Source organism: Alligator sinensis, unplaced genomic scaffold (genome assembly GCF_000455745.1).
Source record: "Alligator sinensis unplaced genomic scaffold, ASM45574v1 scaffold1311_1, whole genome shotgun sequence".
Lineage (NCBI taxonomy): Eukaryota > Metazoa > Chordata > Crocodylia > Alligatoridae > Alligator > Alligator sinensis.
Genome location: NW_005843018.1, coordinates 242962 through 269916, shown reverse-complemented (window position 1 = coordinate 269916; position 26955 = coordinate 242962). Strand labels below are relative to the sequence as shown.

Below are 26955 nucleotides of genomic sequence, written 5' to 3'. Positions count from 1 at the left end.
GACAAGACAGGAATGTGCTTTTGGCTGTTCCTGTAAAATTCTACCCACATTTATCTGAAAAATAAGCCTTTGAAAAATTTTGATTTGTACATTCTTGATAGAGACTCATTAGTTAGGTAAATCTGAAACATAGATTTTCACTGCACATACTTCAGCCCTGGGCTGCAAGGTTGATCAGGACTTTTTCTACAAGTGCAGCTCCAGGCTGCTGTGGAAAAAAAGTATTTTGCAATCATATATTTCAAGAAGGTGTCATAATGAACACAGATAAGGAGGGTAAATGAAGGTTGTATGTGCAACCTTAATACTGGCATTTTCTATCTTTATATGTTTGACTTTGGAGTTTTAACATTCATTTAATATAGTTGCTTGTGTGTAATAATGGATATAAAGCAAAGTATTTGTTGTTCAGTAGAAACTCTATTCCTGCTTCTTTTCAGAAGGTTCACATATTTGTTAAATATCCTTGATACCATAGGAAGCTCATTCAGAAAGACAATGAAAATAATGTATTGGTACTAGACTAAAAAATGCCTTTGTTCAGTATACAACAAGAAAGAAACCTTTTGACTAGTACATTTAGGAAACTGTAAAATAACAGTTGAACTTACATTGCCATGTCTTACCCATGTTAACATGGGTAAGACATGCCATGTTTAGTAAGAAAACATTGCCATGTTTTCTTACTAAGAAAAAATGTAATATTCTTTTTAGCTTCCAGTGACACAGGCAGCTTTACCTTGACTGATGGCCTAATTTGTTTGAATTTTGGTTTGCTTTAGTTAAATGAAGCTGGTTGTTTTGGGAGCGAGTTCCTCTCCTTACCCTTTTTTACCTTTTCTGGAGGACAGCCCATCTATAGGCATTTTTGCAACTGGAGATTTTCAAGTTATAGGGGAGAGCTGTGCTGTGCCACTTCAGTTAGTCATGCAGAATTGGGATCCTTGATGGTAAAGTTAAAGATAGTACTATATTTTTTTATGCATTTTATGGCACTTGGATAAATCGTCCTAAATCATGACTGTGCCTTCTGGATGTTACTATATTATAAATGGCTGGCAATAGCAATCATTTTCTGACTGTCATCTTTGGTTGACTTTTCAGAGAATTAGTGCACGGGCATATTTTCTTGAGTCATCACCAAGTGATGTATGAACAGTCATGTTTAAATTAACAATAAGAAACTTCCCTATTTAAAACGTGTGAATAACAAGTGGGGGAAATGTCTGGTTATTGTAGCTCATATTTTTTCTCTTAAAAATGCTGAGAAAGTACAAAAGGCCACATGTCATTGGAATGTGCTTTTTCTATAGGATGGTATTTGGTATCATAAAATCACATTCATATGAAATGTAGACTTTTTCTGTTAATGGTATATGTTATATTGAATAATAGGAGTACCAAGTTGCATAGGAGAATAATAGGAGTACCAATAATATGAGTACCAAGTTGCGTAGCATATGGAAGTTGTCAGCATATAATTTACTGTTTTGCTGAGCCAGTGATAAATTGAGGATCATATTTTTTAAATTATCTCTTTTAATGTCTATCTATTCAACAGTTTGTTGAGTCCATTTTGGAGCGATTCCACTCTTTTGACACCAAAAGCTTCAATTAAAATGAAGAGGGGATCACATTCTTATTTACGCAGGAGGGGAGTAGTAAGTGAATTGCAACAGATTATATATGCGGATATAGAAGCAATTTAAATAAATTTGTGTTGCTTTCCCTACATATATAAGAAAGTGACCACAAAGTTGTGTGTATTCATTTGGGGATACAGTATAACCGCATAAATACAGATATAAAAAATCTGGAATTATCGAAAATCAGGTACTTTTTCAAACTACACACCATCGTGGAGTAGCAGCAGTCAGTAACAGAGCAGCAAAGAGGGAAGCTAGCACGCAGGGGCTGCCGCCACCATCCACCACCCCACACCTCCACTCTGTGTGCGGCTGCTGCTCTGGGACTGGTTGCCGCTACCCACTTTCCCCCACCAGCCGTTCCATGACTGGCTGCTGCTCCATTTTAAAAAATCTGGAATTTTCATATTTCTGGCAGGTCCTCAGTCCTGAGCATGCTGGATTCATGAGGTTATACTGTATATAGACACAAATGTATTCAAATTGCTTATCTATCTATCTATCTATCTATCTAGCTATAAAAATATTTCAATGAATCAGAACCTTTGTTTTAATGCTAAACAAGTGGAAGTCAGCAACAGTTTGCCCATCATTTTAATTGCAAGAGTATAGAACTCACAGAAGAAAAGTATTATTATTCATTTTGCTCATGTTATTCAAACTGAAGAAAACTTGATCCATTAATTCCTAAATGCGAAAGAGAAAGATCTAATTCTGTAACTCTCAAGGAAAATCAGATTCCAGAGCCATAGATCCAAGCACAAATTTATAGAATTATGGAAAAGCAGGACTGAAAGGGACCTCAGGAAGTCATATAGTCTAAGGGTGTCAAACTCAGCAAATCACATGGGATCCAATGCCTACTCTGGCCAGTGTGGTACAGCACTGCATGCAGTGCTGTCTTCAGCTGGTCTGGGCTTGGAGCTGCACACACCACCTACCCTGGACTGCCTGGAACTGGTGTCCAAGACCGGCAGAGTAGGTGCTGTGTGCAGCACAGCCTTGGACCAGCTGGAGTGGGTGCTACAGGGGCTGGATCTGGTAAGCAGGCATTGCGAGGGGGGTGGGGAGAGGGGGTGCACATAAAGGTGGGAATTCTCCTGGCTCTGCACAAGGTTAGCACCAGGAGTGGGTGAATTAGTCCAACCACTGCCCAAGGCAGAAACTTCATTGTCTAAAGCCATCCTAGGCTGGTGTTTCTTACCTGTTCTAAACAACTTTTGTAACCATGAATCATAGCTACCCAAATAAATAATGTCCAAGACATCACATATCCTTTAAGTTGCCAGAGGAAAAAGGAGATGAGGGCACTGTGAGTGTCCTGCCACTTTACTGACAGGAAGTAGTTTACTTAAACACATTGTAAGAACTTACAGTGTTAGAACTTACAGGGTGGTAGCCATGTTGGTCTAAGGACATAGGCAGACATCCAGGAAGATGCAGGAAGAACATACACCAACTGCAGATGCTTCCTCAGCCTGACGAAGGATATTTAAACCTGAAAGCCTGCTAAGAAGAATTTTTCCAGCTATTTGAGTTGGTCTAATAAGATATCAGATTTACCCAAAGAACCTTGTCTGTCTTGTTCAAACATATGCTTTTCTCAGCTACAGTCTAGGACCCCCTCACTGTGCATTCTCTCAAAGAAGCAGACAGCAGTTTTCAGAAGTCTGTAAGATTTAAAGCTGCTTCTGTCAGCATTTATTATTGTGCGGGTCCCCGCTTGGGATACTCTCAGTGTTTGAAGTAGGTGGGCTGTGTGGAGTAGCTGCTCCCTAACTCTGCCTCATTCATGTAGGGTTTTTTTTCCCCAGTGTGGGATGGGTTGTTTGACTTGAGTGATGGGTCTAGGAAAGTCCACTTCATCCTGGTTTTCTTTCACCCACATCCAGATTTAGAGAAGCTTCTATCACTGAATATTGTTCCCAGGAAGGGGATTGATTTCTGATGCCAGCTGCTTCTCCCATGTATAGAGCATGACTCTGTTTTCCACCCTCATACACATTCCTTTTCTTCTTGCCTCAGAGCTTCTCTACCCCTCTGTGGTCACCGAGACCACATGGTGAGTTGGGACTTATGACATGGTGCCTGGATGCCCCTCTGCCTCCTTATCTTTGTTCCAGTAAGTCCTGGGTATTTTCAGTGTAATGTATGATGGTGGCAGCACAGTTGTTGTTCTCACAACAGCACAGACCTGGCTTTGGAATATTTAGTGATATTGATGGGATCAGAATGGTAGAAATGTTTTTTTCCAGACTTTATATCTCGGTCAAATCTGAGTGGAATTTCCTGAAACAAAGAATAGATATGTCAGTAGGCCAAGGACCTCTCCTGCAGAACACCAGGGACTTCCTGGAAACAATGGAGGTGGCACAGGTTTTCAGAGGAGAGGTTGCGAGAATGCTTGTAAAGATACCTCCCTCTATAAAGATTAGAGCGGTGATGCTTGAAGCTCTGAATGAGGTCCACTATTTTACATAGAGGATGTCCTTACAGTTTGAACTCCCTCAATCTCGTGTGGCGGTCAGCAACCTTTTTTTTCTAAATCCTTTCTTTAAAAAAAGTTTTTTTAAAGCCTGTCAAGGGTGGAGAGCTTGTGTTGCGAATTGTTCACTGAATAATATATAGTAATATATACACATATATCTTGGTCTGAATAAATATATTTGGATACTGCCCCTTCAGTATATGCTTCTCTGTTTATATAAATTAGATTATGAGCTCTTTAAAGCAAGGAACATATGTTGTGTTGCCTGAATGACACCAAACACATGCTTAATAAAAAACACTTCGTCCATTTCTTCAGTCACTTAGAACCATGTCTATACCTGGGGTTGGCAACATTTTTGGGCAGAGTGCCAAAAACACCCACAACCTTGACTTGTAAGATGTTGGTGTACCAAGGGTGGATAGTGAGTAAGCCACAAGAGGCCCAATCTTTGTTGCAGCACCACACCTCTGGCTCCTTCCCAGCTGTCTTGCCTGAGGCGTGTGCGCCAAGTGAAATGCCTTCACATGCCTTTCTCTGGCACTGTTTCTGGGGATTGCCTACCCGTGGTCTATACTGTTAGGAGGAGTACTCCTGAGCATGCCCCACCCATTAGCTCTTGCTCCCGTGCACCAAACCCAGAAACACAATGAAGAAGCCACTCAAGGGCCAGTCCCTGAAGCTATTCTCAAATATGCAAGAGACATACATCTCTAGGGTGATTGTATGGGAATGCCCCCAGAGCAATACCATTGCTGCATGTGGTGCATGTGCAGCCCTTTCAGAAAACACCATGTTAGCAGTATGTTCATGCCCTCAGATTCATTAAAGAACATAGGTTCTTGAAGTGGAACTTAGGAGCGTAAGTGCAAGAATACTCCTCAGATCCTATTCCTAGGAATCTATAGGTGATAACATTTCTTTTGATAAAGCTCTTTCATGGCCCAGAGCTGTTTTGCACATGTCCAGAATTGTGACCCTGTTAGCAAGACTGAACATTTCTGTATCTATCTCATGCCTAAGCCTATTTGGGATCCTCAATTTAGATGCCTCTATCTAAGTAACTTTTAAGGAGCCACTCCAGTAAGCATAGTCTGAGCATTCCTAACATATACATTGACAATATTAAGTGAATCCCAAAAATACGGTAGCCATGGCCACTGTATTCCAAATCAACAAGAGAGGAAGTGGTTGTGGTGTTGATATACACAACTTTTATGCAATATATACATTATAGGCTAAAAGATATATTAACTTAGTGATTAGAGAATTTTTCCAAAAAGTGTGTGGCCTGGATCCACTTCCCTCCTTAGTATGAGAGGGGAACACTATGATTCCTGCTCCAAGGACTGTTTATGCCTATTATCCATTGGCTGTCCATGGTGAGATGCCTAAACAAGTCAGAGAACAGACTATAGAATGCCACCCACCAAAATGAGCTCTGTAATCACTGGACTAGAACATTATGCTTATTTGTCTTTCTGTTTCTACCTCAATGAATCTTGCCTGCACAGTAGCATAATATCCATAGCAGGTATGGAAAGTCCCATCAATCCAGTCTACTCCATTCCTGGGTGATTAGGGGAATCTACTGTGAATGAAACATGTATATTTGAGTTCCTTGAGACAAAGCAGGGGTGAGGTAGAAATTAACTTCAGATTCTTAACAAACCAAGAATCATTGCATGTTGGAAAGTGGTGAGATTTCAGATGCATTCTCTCTTCAGTATTTCCATGGTTAGCTTACTCAGCATCCTATCTATTGTGAATTCCATTGTGAAGTGCCCAGCCCTTCCTATGCAGTATATATGGAGCGTGGTGTCTGAGTTTGGATTCTGCTTCATGGACACTTTTAGGTTTTGGCCTTTATATGAGGGGATATTAGAATGAATTCATAATGTGTTTGCAATGAAGTAATCCCATGAATTGAGAATCAGGCATGCATGATTCCACAAGTAGGTGCCAGATTCCAAGTACAAAGCCAGGACTTTACCTTATTTTAGAAGATGTAGTTCCTTTTTTAAACACACTTAATAAAAGAATCTCCCCATTTTATCATCTTTCTAGTAACTATGCCAAAAAGCTGCAAGGCTCTTACATAGCATTCACATTTTAAATGCATTAAACATAAAGAAAATGTTAAACACAATGTAATTATATACTTATACAATTACAAAATATGTTTCTTTTAAATAATACAAGATAATATAGTAGAATCCAGTGGATCATGGCATCATTGTACATCAGTCATACAAGGTGCTTTCCTTAAAGAGCCCAATCCCAATTTCAACCTGCATAGATAAACCACAAGGAACTAGGTTAATTTTACTACAGAATGAAGGATATTAAAAATTATGGCAAAGGCTTCCTCTCGGAATGATACTGTTGAGGTAGACAGTGCAGAATGGAGATAGTTCAAGATCACCCACTGTTTTAGGAGTGGTTACAGTTCCTTGCCAGCAGGGGTTAAATCAAACACTTAAACTAACTGCAACATACACTTCATATGTGTAAATTTGCATGTTTGCCGCAATGTGAAAATATTCAAATTATTTGGAGCAGTATGTGTAAAAGCCCAGGCAATACAGGAAATTTATTGTGCTAAAATATTTTTTGTGCTTCATAAGCTGGAGAAAAGGATAGTTATGCTTTTCAGCTTTTTTTGGTTCAATCTTCATTGGATCTTCATCACAAATTTTGATCTAAAACGTACAGACTGCTTTTATGAAATTCCATTAAAGTTGATGTAATTACTCAGCCATAAGGTGCCTTCTAAGCATGGACTGTACAGGTCTGATTCTGTAAAACATCTTTTGGGTGTTTTGGTTCAATAGATTTTTTGCTTCAATAAGCTGACAATCCTGGCCTTGTATCTGCGTTTGTCTTTCACAAAAATTCCAGTTCCTCCTTCTATATATTACTCCTGTAGGAAATAAAGTGTAGATGTGTCATAAAAAATATTTTCTTAGGAAATCAAAAGCTACCTTGCTTTCTCACATATGATGTACCACAGAATAGAATGCACAGCTTATTGTTGAAAGGCAGAATGAAAGGCAGATTATTCCAGAGCTATGAAAATCAGGGACAAATCTAATCTTCAGTTGGATCACTTGCTTAACTATGATGAATACTCTAGCTGCTGCTAAAGACTGATCTCCCTGGGTGGATCTATGATTTTGAAGAGCTAAAGAGTCTTCAGGGCAAACAGAGGACAGAGGCCTAGCAGACAGCAAAATTTAAAGGTTACCTTGATTAGTGGAATGTCAAGACCATTAAAAAAGAGAGAGAATGATTAACATCTCTAGAGTGAAGAACAATGAGCCATTAAGTCAGTTGATTCCCTCAGGTGCCTGAATAGTAATAATGCAGCTGCTGCACGGTGGAGCAGGAAACAATCAAATTAGGGTGCTTCTATACTGCTCAGAAAATCAGCTTCCCTGATTGATACACACATCCAGTTAAGGTGGGAGAGGGGAATATGTATGTTGTAGGGTTACCATAATTCCAGTATAAAAAAAGAGGACGCCTGTGGTGGGGAAGAAGCTGGGAGAAGGGGATGGAGAAGTCAGAGGGCTATACGATTGTGGGGAGGGCAATGATATGCCTGTGCCCTGCCTCTGTCCCTCACTCATAAGCCCATGCCCTCCCCAGCCCTGCTGGTGCTCTTCACTCCCAACCAACAGCCCCCTGTCCCCGCCAACCCTGCTGGTGCCCCTCACTCCTTACCCACAGCCCCTGCCACTCCAGCCATGCAGAGCACATGACCTCCAACAGCCAATCATCTTGCTCCCAGCCCCCAAGCCCCCAAGCAATCCCAAACTTCCCAGGAAAGCAGAGGAAGAGCAAAAATCCACACATTTGCTCCTATTTAAAAAACCCACCCGGACACAAGGACAGGGAGCCAAAAAAGAGGACATGTCCAGGAAAACCCAGACGTATGGTAACCCTATGCTGTATGCAAGAAAATATGGTACTTTATACCCTCACTGGTTTTTTTCTTCCCAATTTAAGCTAAATATATCACAAAATATATTTTGCAACCCTGACCTCAATGCTCTTGTTAAGCTGTATAATGTGTTTTGTGGCTTGTTGAGTACTTTTAAAAGTAAATAAATGCTTGTTTCTTAAAACAAGACAGATGGCTTGCTGCAGTTGGGTGACTCAGGACAAAATAATGGTCATAGGTTGCCAGTATAAATCTAGCCAGGATGGATAGAGGCTGAAAATTCTTGTTAAACTGCCTGTTATGTCTTACATAACATGACTGAAAGGTCTTAGGTATAACACTGAGAGAGAAAAATCACAAAATTTTCCACCTGAGTTGGCATCTACACTGGCAAGCTTAGCAGAAAAGCTTGAAAAGCATGAAAAATTAGGCCATTTCTCCAGGTCAGGGTTGTGAGGAACATTGTGGTGGAGAAGCTTGAAGTGCTGCCACATTTCCAGTTGGAGTACCTGGGGGCAAAATAAATAAATAAAAAAGAACTACGACTAACTGCTTTTAAGATGGAGGTTGATAAGTTTATGAAAGGCATTGTATGATGTAGCTGTGTGACTTTCAGGAGTTTAGATTCAATGTTTGAGGCGGTCCCTTTTTATGTTCTTATGCATTATACCAGTTCTGTGGATAAAGAAAGGAGTTATAGTAGTGCAGATACAGCACCTCTCCTGCATTTCTGAGTTTCTTAAGCATTTTTAAAAGGAGTTACACCTAATTCTAGTGGGACTAGATGAAAAATGAAAACTAGTAATCATTCAATTCAATCAGTGAAGCCTACGCTTAAACACTACCCTTTATGCAGACTGCTGAGAGCTCTTTCCTATCAAATGGAATAAAAGCTAAAAATAAGTTTAAATGCCAAGCCAAACAAATAAACCCTGCCAAATGCTCCAAATTGTATGAATAAAGAGTAAGGAGTTCAACAGATTTTGAACATAATGCTTTAAGTAAACCTTTGCCTCCAAATTTACCTTTCAAAGTAGGAAATAGATAATGAATTATCATAACTGATTGACATGTTAGGAGTGAGTAGACTAGGGATTCTCTGGATCTTTAACATTAAGTGTAAGTCCTTACTTTTTTTCAAATTTAAGAGTAGATTTTTTCCCGGTGCCCTAGTTCTGTGAGCTGGATGTTAGCTGATTGTCTGCTTGCTGGGCATGTCTACATGAGACGAGCTGTGGAGTGGCTGAATAGTGCTCAGTAGTGCATCACCAACAGTGCTAATATGGTACTGCACCGTCTTATTAGGCTACTGTGCAGTAGTGTCACTAAAAAGACATTTGCTGGAACTACTATGCAGTAACTCCAGTTACTATGCATATGCATTTATTTAGTACTTGATTATTCAAGTACTAAATAAACACGTAATAACCATCATGCAGTAGCATTTTCTGTAGATATGCCCAGCATGTCTGTCTGTCCACTGTCTTCCAACTTCACTGATTATGGCATTTTATTGATTTTGTGTGTACTTCTAATACAAAAGAAATATGGTTTAAAACCCTTCAGGATTAAAAGGCATGATAGAAATGGAACCATATATGACCACATTCTGCTCTGATGCACACCCCTGAAGAACGATACAACTCAGCTTAATAGTTCCTGGACAAATATACTCTGCTGTTCTGCAAACTGTGCTGGCTTATGAACCTGAAAGAGCTAATGAAGATAACCAAGTCAGGCTGAGTGATGCAGTAGTTTTTATACCACAACATAGGATATTGTGTATTAAAAGAATCTGAAATTGCAGTCCTCTCACTGAAGTCAAAAGGAAGTTGTGTTAAAAATAGATGAAAAACATACACTTTGGCTGCAAGGAGTAGCACAATAGTCACCAGCCCTTTAAGACTTTGTGTTAAAAAGGGTTTTGCAGAGACTGTGAGCTGAAGGCAATTAAGAGCCATAGAGGATCCACAGGTTTTGAAGAGTTCATAGATTATGAGAAGGACACACTACTTGTCCTTGGTCTAAAGGGGATCCTTCTTCTTGTACAGTCTTGTGGAATCTTTGTAAATGCCTACTCTGATTTTTCTAGTGCTTTGTATACTTAAAATCAACACAGAATGACCTATAATTTACAGCCTAAAGCAGTCAACCAAGGTACAGCAGCACCCTGTAGTGCTTTGAAATCATTTCAAGGCAATGATAAAACTTTTAGGTGTACAAATGATTCACAAAACAAACTCAGAGATTTCCAATAGTAATTCATAGTGTTAAAAATATGCTGGCCTGCCATACAATTTTTGAGCTCTTTGCAACAAAATAATAGCTGTATTTTTCTGTAGTAAAAAAAAAGAACATGTAAAAATGAAAATCTGGCATTTTCTATATACGTTTTATGAACATGTAGATATTATCATTTTCTGAAAATTATAATAAAGCTTTAGAGATGTTGTAAACCAGCATTCACAATAGGTTCCTAAAGGCTAATGGATGCTTTCTGTGGATTCTAGAGTATCCTAGAAAGTGGGGCTGGAAGGGACCTAACCAGGTAATTTAGTCCAACCTCAGGGTAGGATTATCTTTAACTAAATGATCCCAGTCAAGTATTTGTCTACTCATTACTTGAAAATCTCCAAGGATGATGACTCCACAACTTATTTAGGTAGCTTTTTCCACTGCTTATCCACCCTCATGATGAGAAAGTTCTTCCTTATTTCCAACCTAAATTGCTACAGTTTGAGACTATTGTTTCTAGTCCTGTCCCTTACAGACACAGAGGTTAAGTACAGACATTCAAAGAGCCTGAGGCAGAATCAATCAAACCTTCATGGGTTTCTCTAAGCTGCATAGACTGGATCTGGAGTGAACAGAACAAATGTCTGTTCACTTTTCGATGTGGGGGGCGCACAGATACCTGCAGTAGCTGAGGCACTTCCATATGCCTCCCAGTGTGCTGGAGATTACTGAGGGCAGCTGAGTGCAACCTAGCAGGGACCATGCCTGATTGTCTGTCAGGCACATGCCTCCAAACCCCTGCTGTCACTTTGGACCCTCTCCTATGACCAGCTCTAGGCTTTCGCACCTGGCAGCCTGGCCAGTGGTGGCATGGGGCGGGGAAGGGGAAGTGCTCTGGAGACAGGAGAATTGGGCCCCATGGAGTAGCAAGGGAGGAGGAGGGGAATGGAGGCTTTGGCTGTGTCAGACCACAGCCTCTCTGCCCGGACACAGCTTCCAGCTCTGGCCAGTAAGCAGGCAGCCAGAACAGGCAGAGCCGGGAGCTGGGAGCTAGGGCTGGGCAGCAATTCTGTGTGGTCCTGCTTCTGTGAGAACAGCACTGGGACAGGACCATGGAAGAAGCCTCTGTGTTTTCCCCCACTCCCCTTCCTGCTCCCAGCTGAACCCTGGCTGGAGCCAGGAGTAGGTAGCTGGGAGCCAAGAACCTGGAGCTGTGGCTAGGCAGAGTGGCTATGCAGTCCTGGCTCTTTGGGAGCCTTGGGGAGGGGCCAACTAGATGCTGGGTTGGAGCAGTAGAGTGTGAGCCATTTTCCATTGGGCTATTCTCCAACACAGCCTGAGATTCTGGCGGACAATGACCTAAGTGGAGTTGGGAGGGAATCTGGTACAGAAGTTCGATAGACTGGTCTAACCTAAACTGATTAAGTCTGATACCATATTAGTCCAGGCCTATCTTAGACCAGGTTCTGCCATTTTTAAACCAGTCTATGTGCCCCAAACTTCTGTTCTGTTATGGGTTTAGATCAGTTTCTGATCACTTATAGCAGCTTATGTGTAAAATCTGTAACTGCCAGAGAGTAAGTCAATGGGAGATTTACTGCTCACTTCAGTTGAGACAGAATTGGGTCCTTATCCTACATGAGAGCAGATTTATTTTTCTAAAAAAATATAGTTTGGCTGGTTAAAAGATCAAGTAAACAGAAAGTATAAAGCTACAGAAACTGCTTCTGTATCTGAAGAGAGTGTGGTTTATGGGTTTAATTTTTTATGGTATATCGCTATACTTTGAATAACTAAGTAAACCTTAACTTGTGGAATCTTAATAGTCATCTCATTGCTGAAGTCTAAAGGAAACCAAAAGGAAACTTAATAATATTAAAAGTTATTTTAAAGGGAGTTCACATTGGTTTGAAGGGTATTTTGCAGCTCACACAATATCCACCTTTGTAAATTCAGAAAACCTAGATTTAAAATTCAGAGAACCTATGCACATCTTTATAGCCCTCAGTACATAAATCTAGCAATATTCTTAAAAGATCTGCCAGTAAGGTATTAATCTTTTACAAATAAAATGAAAAATCTGAAAGTCATTATATTCTCTATTTCTGTCTATCTATCTATCTAGAATAAATATAAATATATAGATCTATCTATCTATCTAGATCTATATCCTAGATAGATAGATAGATAGATAGGGAACATATATATTCCAATGACTTACAGAATGTTCATTATCTATATATTTAAGCCACTTACCCCTCTAGAAAGCTAAGGGAAACTTGTGACTTCAGTAAGTGGCATGGTACAATGAACACAGAAGAGAATAGTCTCTACATTGTTTTGTATCTGACTTTCTACAGAGGAGTTAAACATTGAAAAATTAATTTTACTGTATTATTTAATAATAATTTAAATAAATATATGAAAAGAATTAGATATACACAAGATTAACAAGCCATTTAAAAATGAAATCAGAAGCTTCAACAAATATATTTTGCCCTTGCAGTCAAAAAAGTAATTATGAAAATTGTTCAGAATATGTTGCCAATTACTCTGCTCCATAACTGCTAACTTTCTCAGCTCTTCTTTTTGCCTTTGCTAGGCTCTCTGTCACTGGAAACATCTTAAACCAATTTAAAGTGCTACACCTGAATAAACATGTTGTAAAAGTGTTTATGTATTGAAGTGGGTCAGTTCAAGGTATGGTATTTGGCTGGAACTTCTAATTTCTCTTTTTACTGCAAAAGGGCTGCCAGAAGGAGGAAGTCTGAGCTGAATTAATACATTTGTTACAGTGGAAGTAGAATGGAAACTGCTTTAGCCACAAATCAAACTGCCTCTTTCATTTATGCCAGTGATAGAGTTTTTCTAAGAAATATAGACTCTGGCATGCAGCCACTGTAAGTTTGCATTTAAAAAGAAAACCTATATGCTTATTTGTTTAAGGGTTTACTCCTATGATTATTTGTAAGTTCTTTTCGCCTAAGATCAAATTTAGTGGCATTCTGCATTTGAGGAGGCAGATGCTCCATTGTTGTCCTTGTTCACACGTTTTCCCAGTGTGTATTAGAACAATAAGTAAGCACCCTTATGCTGCCCAGATTACAACCTACACCGTTTCTTCACCAATACCTTCCCATTTAGAGGACCTCTGTGTCCCTTCACTCTTGCACAGCTGCACAGCTTCACATGACACTGTCTCATTTTCTGACGGTTGAAGGGCTCTGCATAATACATGTACACACAGAAGTGTTTATGCTGCCAAAATAAATTCTGTTAAGAGTAAGGGTTTATTTGTTAAAATGTCACTGATGCAGTTTCAGTGACTTGTTTTACATTCTTTTCTTCTAGGAGGGTCAGATGCTATAATATAGTGAGGTTATATGCAGTCCTGACTGAACAAATACTTTAAAGAAATATGTACATCCCTTAGGAACAGAACCAGAGTCAATAATGTACATATTTCAAACTCTATTATATATTTTGTTTGAAAGACTGAGTGCCCCCATACCTGTAGAAGCAACTTCACATGAGCTTTGAGTAATGTTTTACATTATTTATTATTTAAAGCATACATTTATTTATTGCCTACACTTCTCATTGCTCTTGATTTGCTTTTGGGGATATAGGGTTTCAGATTTAACATTCTTGTGATACAGAATAAGATGACTACATTGTGTTATATTTTCCATAGTGTACAGAGCTTAATGAGATTGATTTAATTTCTTTGCTATAAAAACATACATAACACTAGCCTGTGCTATCAGTAATTTGTATAAGTGTGTAGCATATGAAGATAGAGTTTTCATGCTGTGGTAGACAGCTTGTAAAGTTGTTGAAAACTTTGTAAATGAATCTGGAATTATCTGCCTTTTAAGTTACAGGAACAAAACTAGGTTAGGATTTCTAATATTGTAACTCCAGGATTATGGAGTTACAATATTAGAAAGGCAGTGGCAAAACTCCCATTGACTTCATTAGTGCCTTCATTCACCTCATGTATTTAATTTATGGTATAATAGAATGTTTGCGTTGCTTCATAGGTCGCAGTATCAATGTTAAATCAGCTGGTCTGATAGGAAGACATGGGCCTCAATCAAAGCAGCCATTCATGGTTGCATTCTTCAAGGCGAGTGAAGTGCTTTTTCGATCTGTCCGAGCAGCCAACAATAAAAAGAAAAATCAGAATCGCAACAAATCTGGTAGCCATCAAGATTCTTCCAGGATGCCCAGTGCTGGGGGTAAGATGAAGCAATGCTGTAATAGATACACCTGTAATCCATGAATGACCATATATTTAATTTTGCACTTAATAAAGGTCAGATGCTGTGAATAATTTTTTTCTGTATGCTTAGATTGTTTGATCTATAGAATAATGCAGTGATTATTCAGCAGCCTCCATTTTCCTGGCTGCTGATTGGTTCAGCTGTGCCTTTGGATGCAAAACTGGAGAAATCTTATTCAAAAGAATGAAATTGTCTGAAGTGAGAAAACAAAATACAATTGTTGGCTAGGACTAATGTACTTGTTCTTCTGGGATAAGTATATACTGGATAGTATGCACCTTTAATATGTTAAGGGGTAATCAGGTAACTTAGCACAGATACTTTTTCAATGCTTTTAATACTGTGGTTCAAACACCCAGTTCTCAAAACAGCAATGCACCTGGTATGCAGATAATTGCAACACTACTTATTCTAAATACGGTGAATTCAAATGCTTTCATAAATACTGACAGCATTTAAATGCTCTAACTGAAGAATGTTTTCTATTTCTTACCCTTCAGAGAAAAGAAAACCCTTGTTCGGAATTGGGGAACCTTTGTCTGGCTTATGAATTCTGGGTGATATTATGAAGTTATTCCAAGGTTACTATGAAAATTGCTGTATTGAGAATGTCTCTTTGGCAATGACAAGGCCTCTTGTCCCTGTCATATCAGGGGTAATGGTCTGTCATTAACTCTTAATGAACAGCTATTAAGATGGAAACAGCTGGGATAAAAAAGAGCTTCTGCACAGAAGAACCAGTTTTCACTTACCTTTCTTCAGGGTGCTCCAGTTTAGAAAGACAGAATAAAAAACAAAAGGTGCCAGTAAGGGAATATATATAAAATATCACAAGTCCTCACATAAAAGGTTGGGACAAGAGACAGAAAGTGAGAAGTGGTGGCAAGAGATGAGAAGTGATAAATAGGCTTTCAGATTAGAAGGCCCAGTGTAGTGACCTATCAAATTCACACAAGGCAGGGTAGGTTAATAATACAGATACTTGATCTAGAAAAATCCTGGACAAGCCTGTAAGGTCCCAGCCTAGGAATCCCCCAGAATGACAAGAAAACTGATGTAGAGAAATGTATGCACAATTTAGTATGGTTTTTTTAACGTATGTATAATTATTGTATCATTAAGGGAGGACTAATGGTGTCTTCAGAAATTTTGTGCATATCCTATCGCTATGTGTTTGTTTGTTTACATCTATCACATTTTCCTGTAGAGTAAAACAGTAACCCCAGAATACCTACCCAGTTGGAATTTTAGCAAAAGATGTTGTTAAGCTTCATGGAAGTCTGGAGAGTCAGCATCAGTCAATCCAAAAGAGTAAACTATGGGTATCAAATGTACCATGTGTAAGCTGTTATCTGGCCTACAGAGTTGTGTTGTGAGAAGGGCTAACCATTTGGTGTTTGCCGCTTAAACCTGGGGCATGGAGCCCCATTGGTGACATGTGCTGGCAGTGGGGGGCACGCATTGGCTACAGATGCTATTGCCATTGTACTCATCCTCATTGATCTTTCTGAATCCAGCCTGTGAATAGCCCCTGCTCCAGATTCAGCCTGCAAGGAGCCCTATTTCCATATTTTATCCCTAACTGATAGTATGCCTTCTGCAACCTGAACTCTTAGTCACCTGAAATGTCTTTAAAAATGTGTATAGCTGGGTGCTAATATATATGAAGATGCTTGTAGTGGTTGTTGGTTTCAGTGACTTCAATTCATTGTGTTCAAAATTATTTCTTTGACATCAAGAAGTATGAAGAATTTGTTTGAATTCCATTTTTGAACAGGCTTTTCTTATTTCTGGGGAGAGCACACTTGTATATAAATATACACACTGTTAGAAAATGCTATGGTTGTTGACATTTCTAGTGCATCAGGAATTAAGTAATTAATTAATTAATTAACGCCATCTGAATGTCCTGTTGTAAACAGAATTCAACTTTTGGTTAATACCAGCTATTTGTGGAGAACTAGTATTATAAGCCTTACAGAATCCTATTCAAAACTTCAAAATAGCAGCTTAAATGGGTCTTAAACAGTGTAAAACATTGTGCTAGCATTCTGCACAGGGATTACTGTATTTTTTTCATGTACAACAATATAGTACATATCTTATTTTTGAAAGGCAGGATGAGGGTAAAAATGATTCTTCCTTGTGGTAAGTAACTGAGTAGCAGCAGCTCATTGCCTGCTCATTGTTCTGCTCTTGTGGATTACTGCAGGTTTTACTTTTGGTTTCACCCAGTCAGTGGCAGAATTTGCTCTTGCTGTATTTCTCTCATAGGTGTGCTCCAATTTCTAGCAGCTCTTTTTTTGGGAAAAAGATTCATATTGTATGCAAGAAAATATGGTAATTTCACCCTTAGTAAGGATGAATTACTAGTAAATTGATACACAAAGTGATGGTCTTTTTGAATCATCTACTATGGTCTGTCTATGAGAGAAATTCTCAAAAACCAGGTAATTCTATCTGATAATTTGTGACAAAGTTCTGTTTTAGGGTAAAAATAAATATGAAAACTATCAGAAAATTCCAGAAAAAAGGAAAGGAAAGAAAAAAATGCAATAAATAGAACTATTATTAGTACAGTAAGTCATAGTGGCTGATATTTCCATAGAATGTGTATGTATGATTTATAAAAACACTAAATCATATCCATTCTTTTGTGTCCCACTCAGCACTGAGAAATGTAGCACAAATTATTCCATGAGCCAAGCAGCAGGGATACCAAACATATTTTTCTATTGCTGTTGGGGGCTGTAGTCTCCAAAATGCAGCCTTTAAAAAGCTTGCTGTATATAGATTGAAAAGCACCTGCAAGTTGTTAGAAGCAATGGTACTTTCCTTATAATTGCTCTTTTGCCTGTCTCTTTTGGGCATTGTAAAATTCCCTCATTTACTGTTTGACTGATCCCTAGAACAACTCGCCTACAAGAGCACTTTATAACCCAACAAGGAATTAGACAGGGGAACAATGATAATAATATGAGTCATACTGGACAGTTAAAATTATTACTAGTGGAAGAAAAAAAAGCAAGTCACAGTTACTTTATGCCAGAAAATCATGTTTGATTACTTCAAACATGACTCTTCTTAAGAAATCATTCTTAATTAAGGATCTAAATGCTCTTAGAATTTTAAAAAGGAGAACTATATTGATATTAAAAATCTACTATGCATGTTTTAATTCAGGTGTAAACTTTGTGTCAAAGTCAATGTCGATGTGATTGCTTACACCGCATCTGATTTTGTCAAAGTCATTGCCTTTGGTTGAAAAATCACAACTGATTGCCAGGCCTGAATGTGCTTTTAATTGTTAAACAGCCAAGACTGGGTCTAAAGAACACCTTGCATAATGTCTGCCAATGAAAGATGCATTTTCTTTTTTATAAAATGGCTTTGAATTAGGTGGTATAATAGTCTTTTTTTTGTTTTTTCTTTTTAAGGAAATACACTCAGACACATTCACTGGATTGCCTCCAAAAGAACAATCTCTGATCTTTAGGCTGAATATTTTCCTTGCATAAATTACATATAAAAACCACAATTGCATATTTCCTACAAATCCTCCACTGATTCTGACAGTGATATTCTAGGCATGCAGGTAAATGCAGCTAATTCCATTCCCGTGTAATTATGTATTTCAATCCCAGGCCCCTCTCTGAAGAAACTAAGTTTATAATTAGAGGTAGGCTGACTAGAATTGTAATGGTGAAAAGGAAGCTATAACGTTGTATACTTTTCTTGGTGTTTTTTTTATTTTTTGACTAACATCCCTAGCTTGTTTCAAATTGGTACAGCAGTGAACATTTTGTGGTTGTTTTAGTAACTTTAAGAAAGCTACTTTAAATATTGAATGCAGTACATTTTGTATTGGTTAAACAGTAGGCAGCATTATTTTATGCGCCGTATAAATCACTACCCAAGCCCGGTTTGAATAATACGTAAAATTAAAAAGCTCAATAGTTCTGTTAAGTAGGATCCTATTGCATTTTCCAATAAGAAACTACAGTAGAAACTGGTAGTGTAGAGGCATGTGTAGTTTCTCTTGAAGGAAACAGGATAGATCCGGGAGAAAGATCTTCCTTCCTCAACAAGGAAAATATTGCCTGTATCTACATTTCTTGCTCAAGAATGAATACCTGTACATTTATGCTCCTCCCCAACTCTTAGGGAAATACCCCCCACCCAACTTCCCCAGGCCAGGGTGACCCCTGTTAGGGAGAAGACAGTGGTGAAAACAGTAGGAAAATGTCAGACAGGTCTGGGGAATGTGCGGGGTGCAGAGGTCCCTGCTGAGTGGAGCAGCACCAGCTGCTCCCCAACCTTTACCAGTCATCCCATTTGGGAATGTGGGGGAACAGGGGGAAATGCATGACTGCAGGCTGGGATGCCTCTACATTCCTCCCTCACTAAGATTTCTAGTGCTTCCAAGTTTCCAGAAATGTGCAGCGCTAGATATGAATGCCTATCCATAACCTTAGTTTCATTAGATAGTCTCTGTATTCAACTTCTGTTTGCAATGATTCCAGTCCTCAGGAGACTAAAATAAAATCTCTGTAAACCTGGTGATGAATACGAATATGAGAATGCCAGCAAGAAAAGACATACCAGCCAGGCATCTAAAAACAATTTTGTGCCCTAATCTCAGAGCACAAGTATATTGTGTATGTCCCCCCAGCAGTAAAGTCATAGTAAAACCAGTTGAACAAACAGGGATGAACACTAGGCCTGTGTGAATAGTCAACTATTCAATTCAGATTCAGCCAGTTTGGATTTGGTTGATTTGATTTGGAGATTCGAATCACTTTTCTGAACTGATTCGGTTGGATTCGGAGATTTGGCCATAGGGTATAATGGGGAATCAATTAAATATATATAACTATGTTGTTTTTTACCTGATTCAGATGAATATTTCAGAGTTGGTAGCCACTACTGAGGGCATGAAGCCTGCCAAGTTTCAAGATGATAGGTGCAGGGCTTTCTGGTAAACTGTACCTCAAAGTCCTGAAAGCAAAACTCATGTCATGTGTCTATGTTAAGCTACAGTGAGTTGAAAACTGCAGGGGTGGTAGCTCTTGCTAAGACCAAAAAGCCTACCATGTTTCAAGGGGATAGATGCAGAGCTTTCTGGGAAACTGCACCTTAAGCTGCTGACAAGCAAAACCAGTTCTCTGGAATTTACTGTCACATGTTAAGTAGTGCAGTAAGATAGAGAATAAAGAAATGGTGCCATTCACAACAAAAGATGCATCCACACAATCAGGGGCATGTGTTTGCAGCAGCACAGTTAGTAGCGGTACAAATTTGGGCCCCTACTTTGTGCTGCAGTGTATGCCCTTGCCTGTAGGCTTTGCACTAGGGGACATTGCCTTGTTTTTCCATGTGCTGAAGTGGGGGCTAGCTGGGGCACAGAGTGGTTTGAGATAGGGGCTCCATGTGCTTCAGTGCGGGGGCTCCACAGTGAAGCCCCCACACTGAGGCATGCAGACACAGGGGAACAGCGAGCCCAGAGGTGCCTGCTCCCCCGTCTTGAGGCACACTGCACCCCCGCCAGCTAGAAAGGCTGGCTGGGGCACAGGGTGTCTCAGTAGGGGGCTCTGCAGCGCGTGGAGATGGAGTAGCAGGCAGCCCTGGGCTGCTTGCTCCCCCACCTCTGTGTTTGTCCCAGTACACGTCACTTTGATGTGCTTTCAGTCTCTTTTTTTATTCAGGGTTTTTTTTTGCTCCCCACTAGGAAATCCCACTAGCAAATTTCGCCTTGGTGCTGCAAATTAGCAGTGCCTAGGACAGTTTAACATGCTGGGTGTATGGTTTAGAGTGCCGCAAAAAGGTTTGCAATGCCACAGACCATATGTGCCTGCATGTCTGGATCTGGCTAAAACGTTCAGAGGTGTGAGTGTTGCCACCTACTTAAACTACAACAAGCCAACTCGCCATATATCATTGCTTTGCTCCTTGCTGCAATAGTCATCCATTTTTTGGGTAAGTAAACTAGCCTATGGTACTTGGGTGTTGCTAAGGATCAGTTATATGCTTTGTATGGTATAAATATTTCAAGAAGTTTTTGTTTTAACAAATGTAATTATCAAAGTCAACAAATGAAGATGCCAGTAGCTACCACTTTAGGTCTAGGTTCTGCCCAGCTGATCTAGGCAGAGTAACTTCCTTCTCTCTCCTATTCAGAAGCCACCTTTGCATATTCAGAAGCTATATGCTGTATCACTTTCCAGGGGGTATAGAAGGCAGCACATTTTCTTAGAATGCAAAGGTGCAGCTGCTAGCAATGGCTAGGAGCTAAAAACTACAATTAAGTCCTTTAATAAATAAATCAAAAAACTATTCTGGTCATAAATAGCAAACAGATTTTGCAGGCAATAATGTCATGTCAGCAGGCCAAATTCTATTCTTAGTTATAACCTCTGTGAATTACCATTGTAAAATACGGTATTGTAAAGGTTGTAAGTCATTGCAGTTTGGTCCATTGTCTCATGACCTCCTGAGTAATTCTGGATCTAATGCATTCAGAGTAAAGTCTTGATTTCCAAAAGTTTAGGTTGGGTATGCTGTTCTGTATGGTGATATGTTTGGTTTTTTTGCAGGATTTAGGAACTTCTTTCTTTCTATTTCAGAAGAAATTAGTGTGGGAACTTCCTATCCTGACTTGAATCCAAGCATTCTTTTCTCTTTTTTGTTGTTTTGTGTATATATTCCCACAAGTGAAACAAACTTAATTTCATCCTCACCAGATTAAGGACATTCCCCCTTGTCATGTGTCATGCTGTTTTTTTCTCCCTTCTAACAAATTAAAAGTAGGAATTACATTTTTGTAAAGGCAAGCACATGCACACAAACATTTCTAATGTGATTAAGAACAAAAAACACTTATATATTAGTTGCGGTAGTAATTGGTCAAATGTCTTTCATAATGTTGACAGGTCAGTTTTTGACATCCCCCAGTTTTAGGGCTTTGACTGTGCAGAGTGCTGAATTTATCCTTTTAGTACCCATTTGCAAGTATACACAATGGCTTGGAATACGTAGTACTTGTTTGTTTCTACTTAGCCACTGTTCCCATTTTAGTCAAAGAAAAGGTTATTTTTGGCTTTTAAACATGTCACTGAAATGGATAAAAAGGGTTGGGTTTTTTTTGTATAAAGCGTCCAGCATTAAATTCTAGTGAATTTTGTCAGAAAAGACAAAAAAAGAATAAACAGCTCAAAACAAAATGTATAATTAAATCTTGAAAACATTCTTATACCCTGAAAGTCCAAAGCATGGCTGTGGACATTTTGTTTACAATATTATAAGAATAGGAAACTTAACTGCGCCTTTCCTAGATTTTATTGGTGGATGGCACACTAATTAATTGAACATATAGTGCTTTGTGATTGCACATTCAGGCAGAAGTAAATATAAATGAGCCTATCTCCTTCAAAAAAAATCTTCCTGACTGCCCTGCATTTTTTATGAATAACACATTTGATTTTCTTGCCCTTTTTCCAAAGACTTTTCTGTCACATATGGATTTGGAACTTAATTGCAATCCCTGAATGGCTTAAGTAGAAAGTTTATTTAGTCACAATATCCCATGGTTTTGATTCCTGACAGAATAAGCATATGGACCTTGAAGCTACACTATGTGAAATGCAATCCTTGGCATCTGATCTTATTGTAAATGTCACCCTGGCTACTTTTATGCAATGTTACATTACACACAACATTTGTCTCATACAAATGGCAGAATTTTGAGAAGGAATATGGATTTGCTTTAGTTATTTAGCATTCTAAATAGGTGTGTGGTTTAGCTGTTTTACAGAAAGATATGTATCCAATGCATAACATCATATGAATAATGTAGGATAACACAGGTTTAATATATTTTCAAATAATTTCCAATATATTCAGCCATATATGTGTGTGTGTGCATGTTTGTGTGTGTATACACACATACATACACGCACACATACACACACACATATATATGTATATGTGTATGTATATATATGTATATATGTGTGTATATGTAAATATGTATATGTATGGCTGCATATCCTGGAAATTACTTGAAAAATGTATTAAACCTGTGTTATCCTAGGTTATTTATATAATGTTATGCACTGGATATGTATCTTTCTGTAAAACACAAACCCTTTATAACCCAAACTATCAGAGAATGGGCATGAGCCTTATGATTCCAAATATATATACTTCCACAAGCCTCATGACCATTCTGTTATATTTTTGGTGATAAAAATTTTGTGTTTATATATAAAAGTAAAAAGCTATTGGCTGAGGAAAAACTTGATAAAGAACAATTTATACTCCAAATTTCACTGCTTTCTGATTGTGTTTTACTTGGGAATATATTCCATACATCTTGCTTATGCTATAACTTCTTACTCTAAACTCTATGACCAAAATTTGAAATGACTTTTGGCATTGTTTCTATTCCTTCACTTTGTGATTGTTATTCATATAACCAATCTTGTGTAGATTTCCATAGAATATTCATTTAAAATTTACTTTGGGAGCTGGTGCACATGAGTTCAAAATTTACTCTCAGTGAGAATCAGTGCTGGTAGAAGTCAAGCACATTAATATTCATGTAAAATTGACAAAGAAAACTTTTAAGAAGTTAAAATATAGTATTTGACTTATAGGCATTATTAACTAAGGATTCAGTATTGCACAGTGGTGGGTACTAAAGCCCACTTCAGCAAAATAATTGAGCAAGTCCTATAAGTCCTATAAATATGTTAGAAATAAAAGGATGATAAAAATAATGTAGTTCATTATTTAATGGGGTGGAGGAGCAGATCACGGACAGAGAGAAGGCTGAAGTATGGAATGGGCTTTTTTCTTCAGTCTTCAGAAAAAAATGTTTAACTGGGACAAGAAATGTAATATTTTTCATTTAAAAAGTGGAATGGGCCACAGGCCAGAATAGGAAAAGAACAGGTTGAGGAATATTTGGATGATTTAAATGTATTCAAGTTGGCAGGGTCTGATGAAATTCACTCTAAGGTACTTAAAGGCAACTAGCCCAAGCAATTTCTGCACTATTAACAATTATTGTCATGAACTCCTGGAGGAGAAGGGACATTCCAGAGGACTGAAGAAGGGCAAACATAATATCTATGTTTAAGAAGGGGGGAAAAGAGGATCTGGGGAATGATAAACTAGTTACCCTAACTTTGGCCATAGGGCAAACATATGTTTTAATGGCTTCCAAAAAGGAAGGGAAACTTCAACTTGGGAGTGCAAATCAGCTGTTATGATGTAACTGTTACATCTACATACCCCTGTAGTCATACAAGTTATTCAAATTACTGTCATTTTAACTCTGAAGAAACAATGTTAAAGTTACAATGGTTTTGCTTTACTTTAGTTGCTACAAAAATATGCAGCCCTAATAGTTAGGCTGTAACAGCCTACATAAGTATTGTATAATATTGATACAATTGTTATTTCTGTTCATTACCTTGGATACCCAGAAATACACTGGAGTAAATTATGAAAGAGTCCGGTTCATAAGGTCATAAGAAAGCCACCATTGATTCAGCAGGGACAGTCATGTCAAACCAATTTAGTTTTTCTTTGGCAGGGTAAACTTGTCTAGGAGATAAAGGAGAAGTAGTAAATGCAATATATCTGGGTGGCTGTAAAGATTTTAGCACTTTCTCATATGAAGCTTTTATAAGGAACCTAGGGAAATATGACCTATTTGAAATTATTATAAGATAGAGGCACAAGTGGGATGGAAAAAGCTGTCATTAGAGAAGCATTATAAATGACTGACTGTCAAATTGGGAAGGCCTAAGGAAGGGTGTAATGATACGCAGAAGCTTGCCTATTTCTATACCCTAATTGACAACACAGTTGCTCCAATAAAAAATATCTCCCACAAAAATTCTTGACTGTCACATATCTCTTGGACCATTATGCCAACAAGATCACCTCAACACTACCATTTCAAGTAAAGTCCTTCAATATTTCCATTTGTGATTTGGATAATGAATTAGAGCCTACACATATAGCATTTGCAGATTGATATCAAACTGGGAGAGATAGCAAGTACTCTGGAAGACAGCATTAGAATTCCTAACAATCTTGATAAATTGAAGAAGCAGTCCAATATAAAAAAAATAAAATTCAGTTATGACAAATTCAGAGTACTATATTTAGAAAATGGAAATCAAATGCACAAGTACAACATGGGGAATAACTGGCTGAGCAACAATATGGTTTGAAAGGATTCAGGGGCTATAGTGGATAACAAATGAAATCTGAATCAGCAATGTAGTAGTATGACAAGAAAAAAAGGCAGATCTCATTTCAGATTGAATTAACATGATTCTCATATACAAGACATTGGAAGGAATTTTCCATTATACTTGGTGCTGGTGATGCCTCAGGTGGAATACATCATCTAGTTTTGGGTACCATGCTTTAAAAACAATCCAGATACCTTGGAGAGAGTCCAAAGGAGCAGAACAAAAATAAGAGGTTTGGAGAGCATGACGTATTAGGAAGGTTGAAAGAATGGAGTTTGTTTAGTCTGATCAGGAGAAGACTTAGGGAACATAGGATAACTATCTTCACATAAGTAAAATGTTTATAAAGAGAACAATGAACTATTGTTCTCCATATCCACTGGGGTGGGATAAAGAGTAATTAGCTTAATTTGTAGCAAAGAAGATTTACTTTAGGTATTTGGGTAAGTTTGTTGAATTCCCTTTCTCAGAAGTTTTAAGAATAGATTTGACAAAAGTCTGTGTCTGTCAGAGATGGACTAAGTACACTTAATTTGATCGCACAGCAAAGGAAAAACTAGATGGTCTGTATTTCTTTGATTTCTTTGTTTGTAAATTTAAGATAATGATGAAATTATTTATTTATGTCATTACATTTTTAACAAAAGTTAGGCACAAATTTCAGAATTTTCCTCTAATGAGCTGAAGGAAGCTTGTAGGATGAAGGCCCAACTTCTAACAAGAACTGCCAGTGACAATTTCTCTAAGGAACTTAATGTATGTTCCAGAGGCAACATAAAAAAGCTGTTCACTTCATTTAACAATATTTGGAGAGATAACAGAAAAATGTCAATTATTTTTCATCAGAAGTTGAACAAAAATCCACTTCTAAATTTTCCAAGCAAACTTTTTTTGAAACTGTTTTTTGAAGCTTTTTTTTTTGTGAAAAATAACAAAACCTAGAAATCAGCTTATATATCAGAATAGGAACTTTAGAAATTAGAATAAGAAAACCAAAATTTTTATAAAAAACTTAAAACTTACACACACACACACACACTTTTGCTTTTCAGTTTCTGTTTTTCTTTGGGTTTTTTAAAATGATTTTTAAACATAATTCCTAGTTGGGAGGAGTTACCAAATGAGGTACCACAGTGGTCTATCCTGGGGTCTGTATTGTTCAGCATTTTCATTCATGATTTATTAATGATGATGGATTGAGTACACACATAGCTAATTAATGGATAACACTGAGCTAGCTGTAGATGTACACTCTGGAGGGCAGGACTAGGATCCAGAATAACCAGAATAGAATGGAAAAATAGTTTCCAATCAATAAGATGAGATTCAACATGGACAAGTGCAAAGTCCTGTACTTGGAACACAATAATTGCATACACAAATACAGATTGGGGAATGGCTGGCTTAGGCTGCAGCACTGCAAAGAAGGACCAGGGGTTTATGGTAGACCATTAACTGTATATGAGCTAACAGCAGACTTAGTTGTATTAACAGGAATGACAACCGCAGAGCTAGAGCAGGCAGTTGTCTGAAATAGTTTAGTCAGGGAGCATGGAGCTGGACTACATGACCTCATGAGTTCTCTTCCAGTGTTTACTATGTTATGATCCTATGAACTCCACAGGTGGTGCCTGGGTGGCATGAGGTCATTTGCCCTCTCTCTCTCTCTTCTCATCCTGTTGGAGGCAATAGAGAAGCAGTCTTCTCTCTTCCATAGAAAGTATGCTCTTCCCTAACAAGGGAGTTCAGAGAAAGCTTTCTGTTTCCCTCCAGCCTGGGAAATCTGTGGCAGTGATTCAAGTCTTTAAAAAGCATCTGTTTTTCTACCTGTTTATCTTGTTAACAATTGAAGGTTCTTGGTGAAAATATATATATTTATGTAAATAAGTTAGAAAATGTTTAAAATATAACACTACAAAATGCAGCAATATTTAAATAACTGTAACTAATTAACCTGTATTATTTAAACATAATTTTGAAAACATTTTATTTTTAATTTGAAATTGGGCCTCCAGTCTATTTGTGTGGCACTTGGGTTCAGTAAGTTTTGATCAGGCCCCTGGTGTCCATCTTCCAGCTTGCAGAA

The 26955-nt window shown here is 38.2% G+C and overlaps 1 protein-coding gene across 2 annotated transcripts in view; it reads left to right on the top strand.

The window, feature by feature from the left end:
* Positions 1 to 26955, top strand: part of BMP5 (bone morphogenetic protein 5) — an 81938-nt gene that overhangs the window by 47232 nt on the left and 7751 nt on the right. For both annotated transcript variants that reach the window (XR_003092029.1, XM_006036775.2), the window contains exon 4: positions 14359 to 14556. Coding sequence is in view for 1 of the 2 variants with exons in the window: in XM_006036775.2 (XP_006036837.1) it covers positions 14359 to 14556 (198 nt within the window). In the remaining variant the exon portion in view is untranslated. The remainder of the gene's footprint in view (positions 1 to 14358; positions 14557 to 26955) is intronic.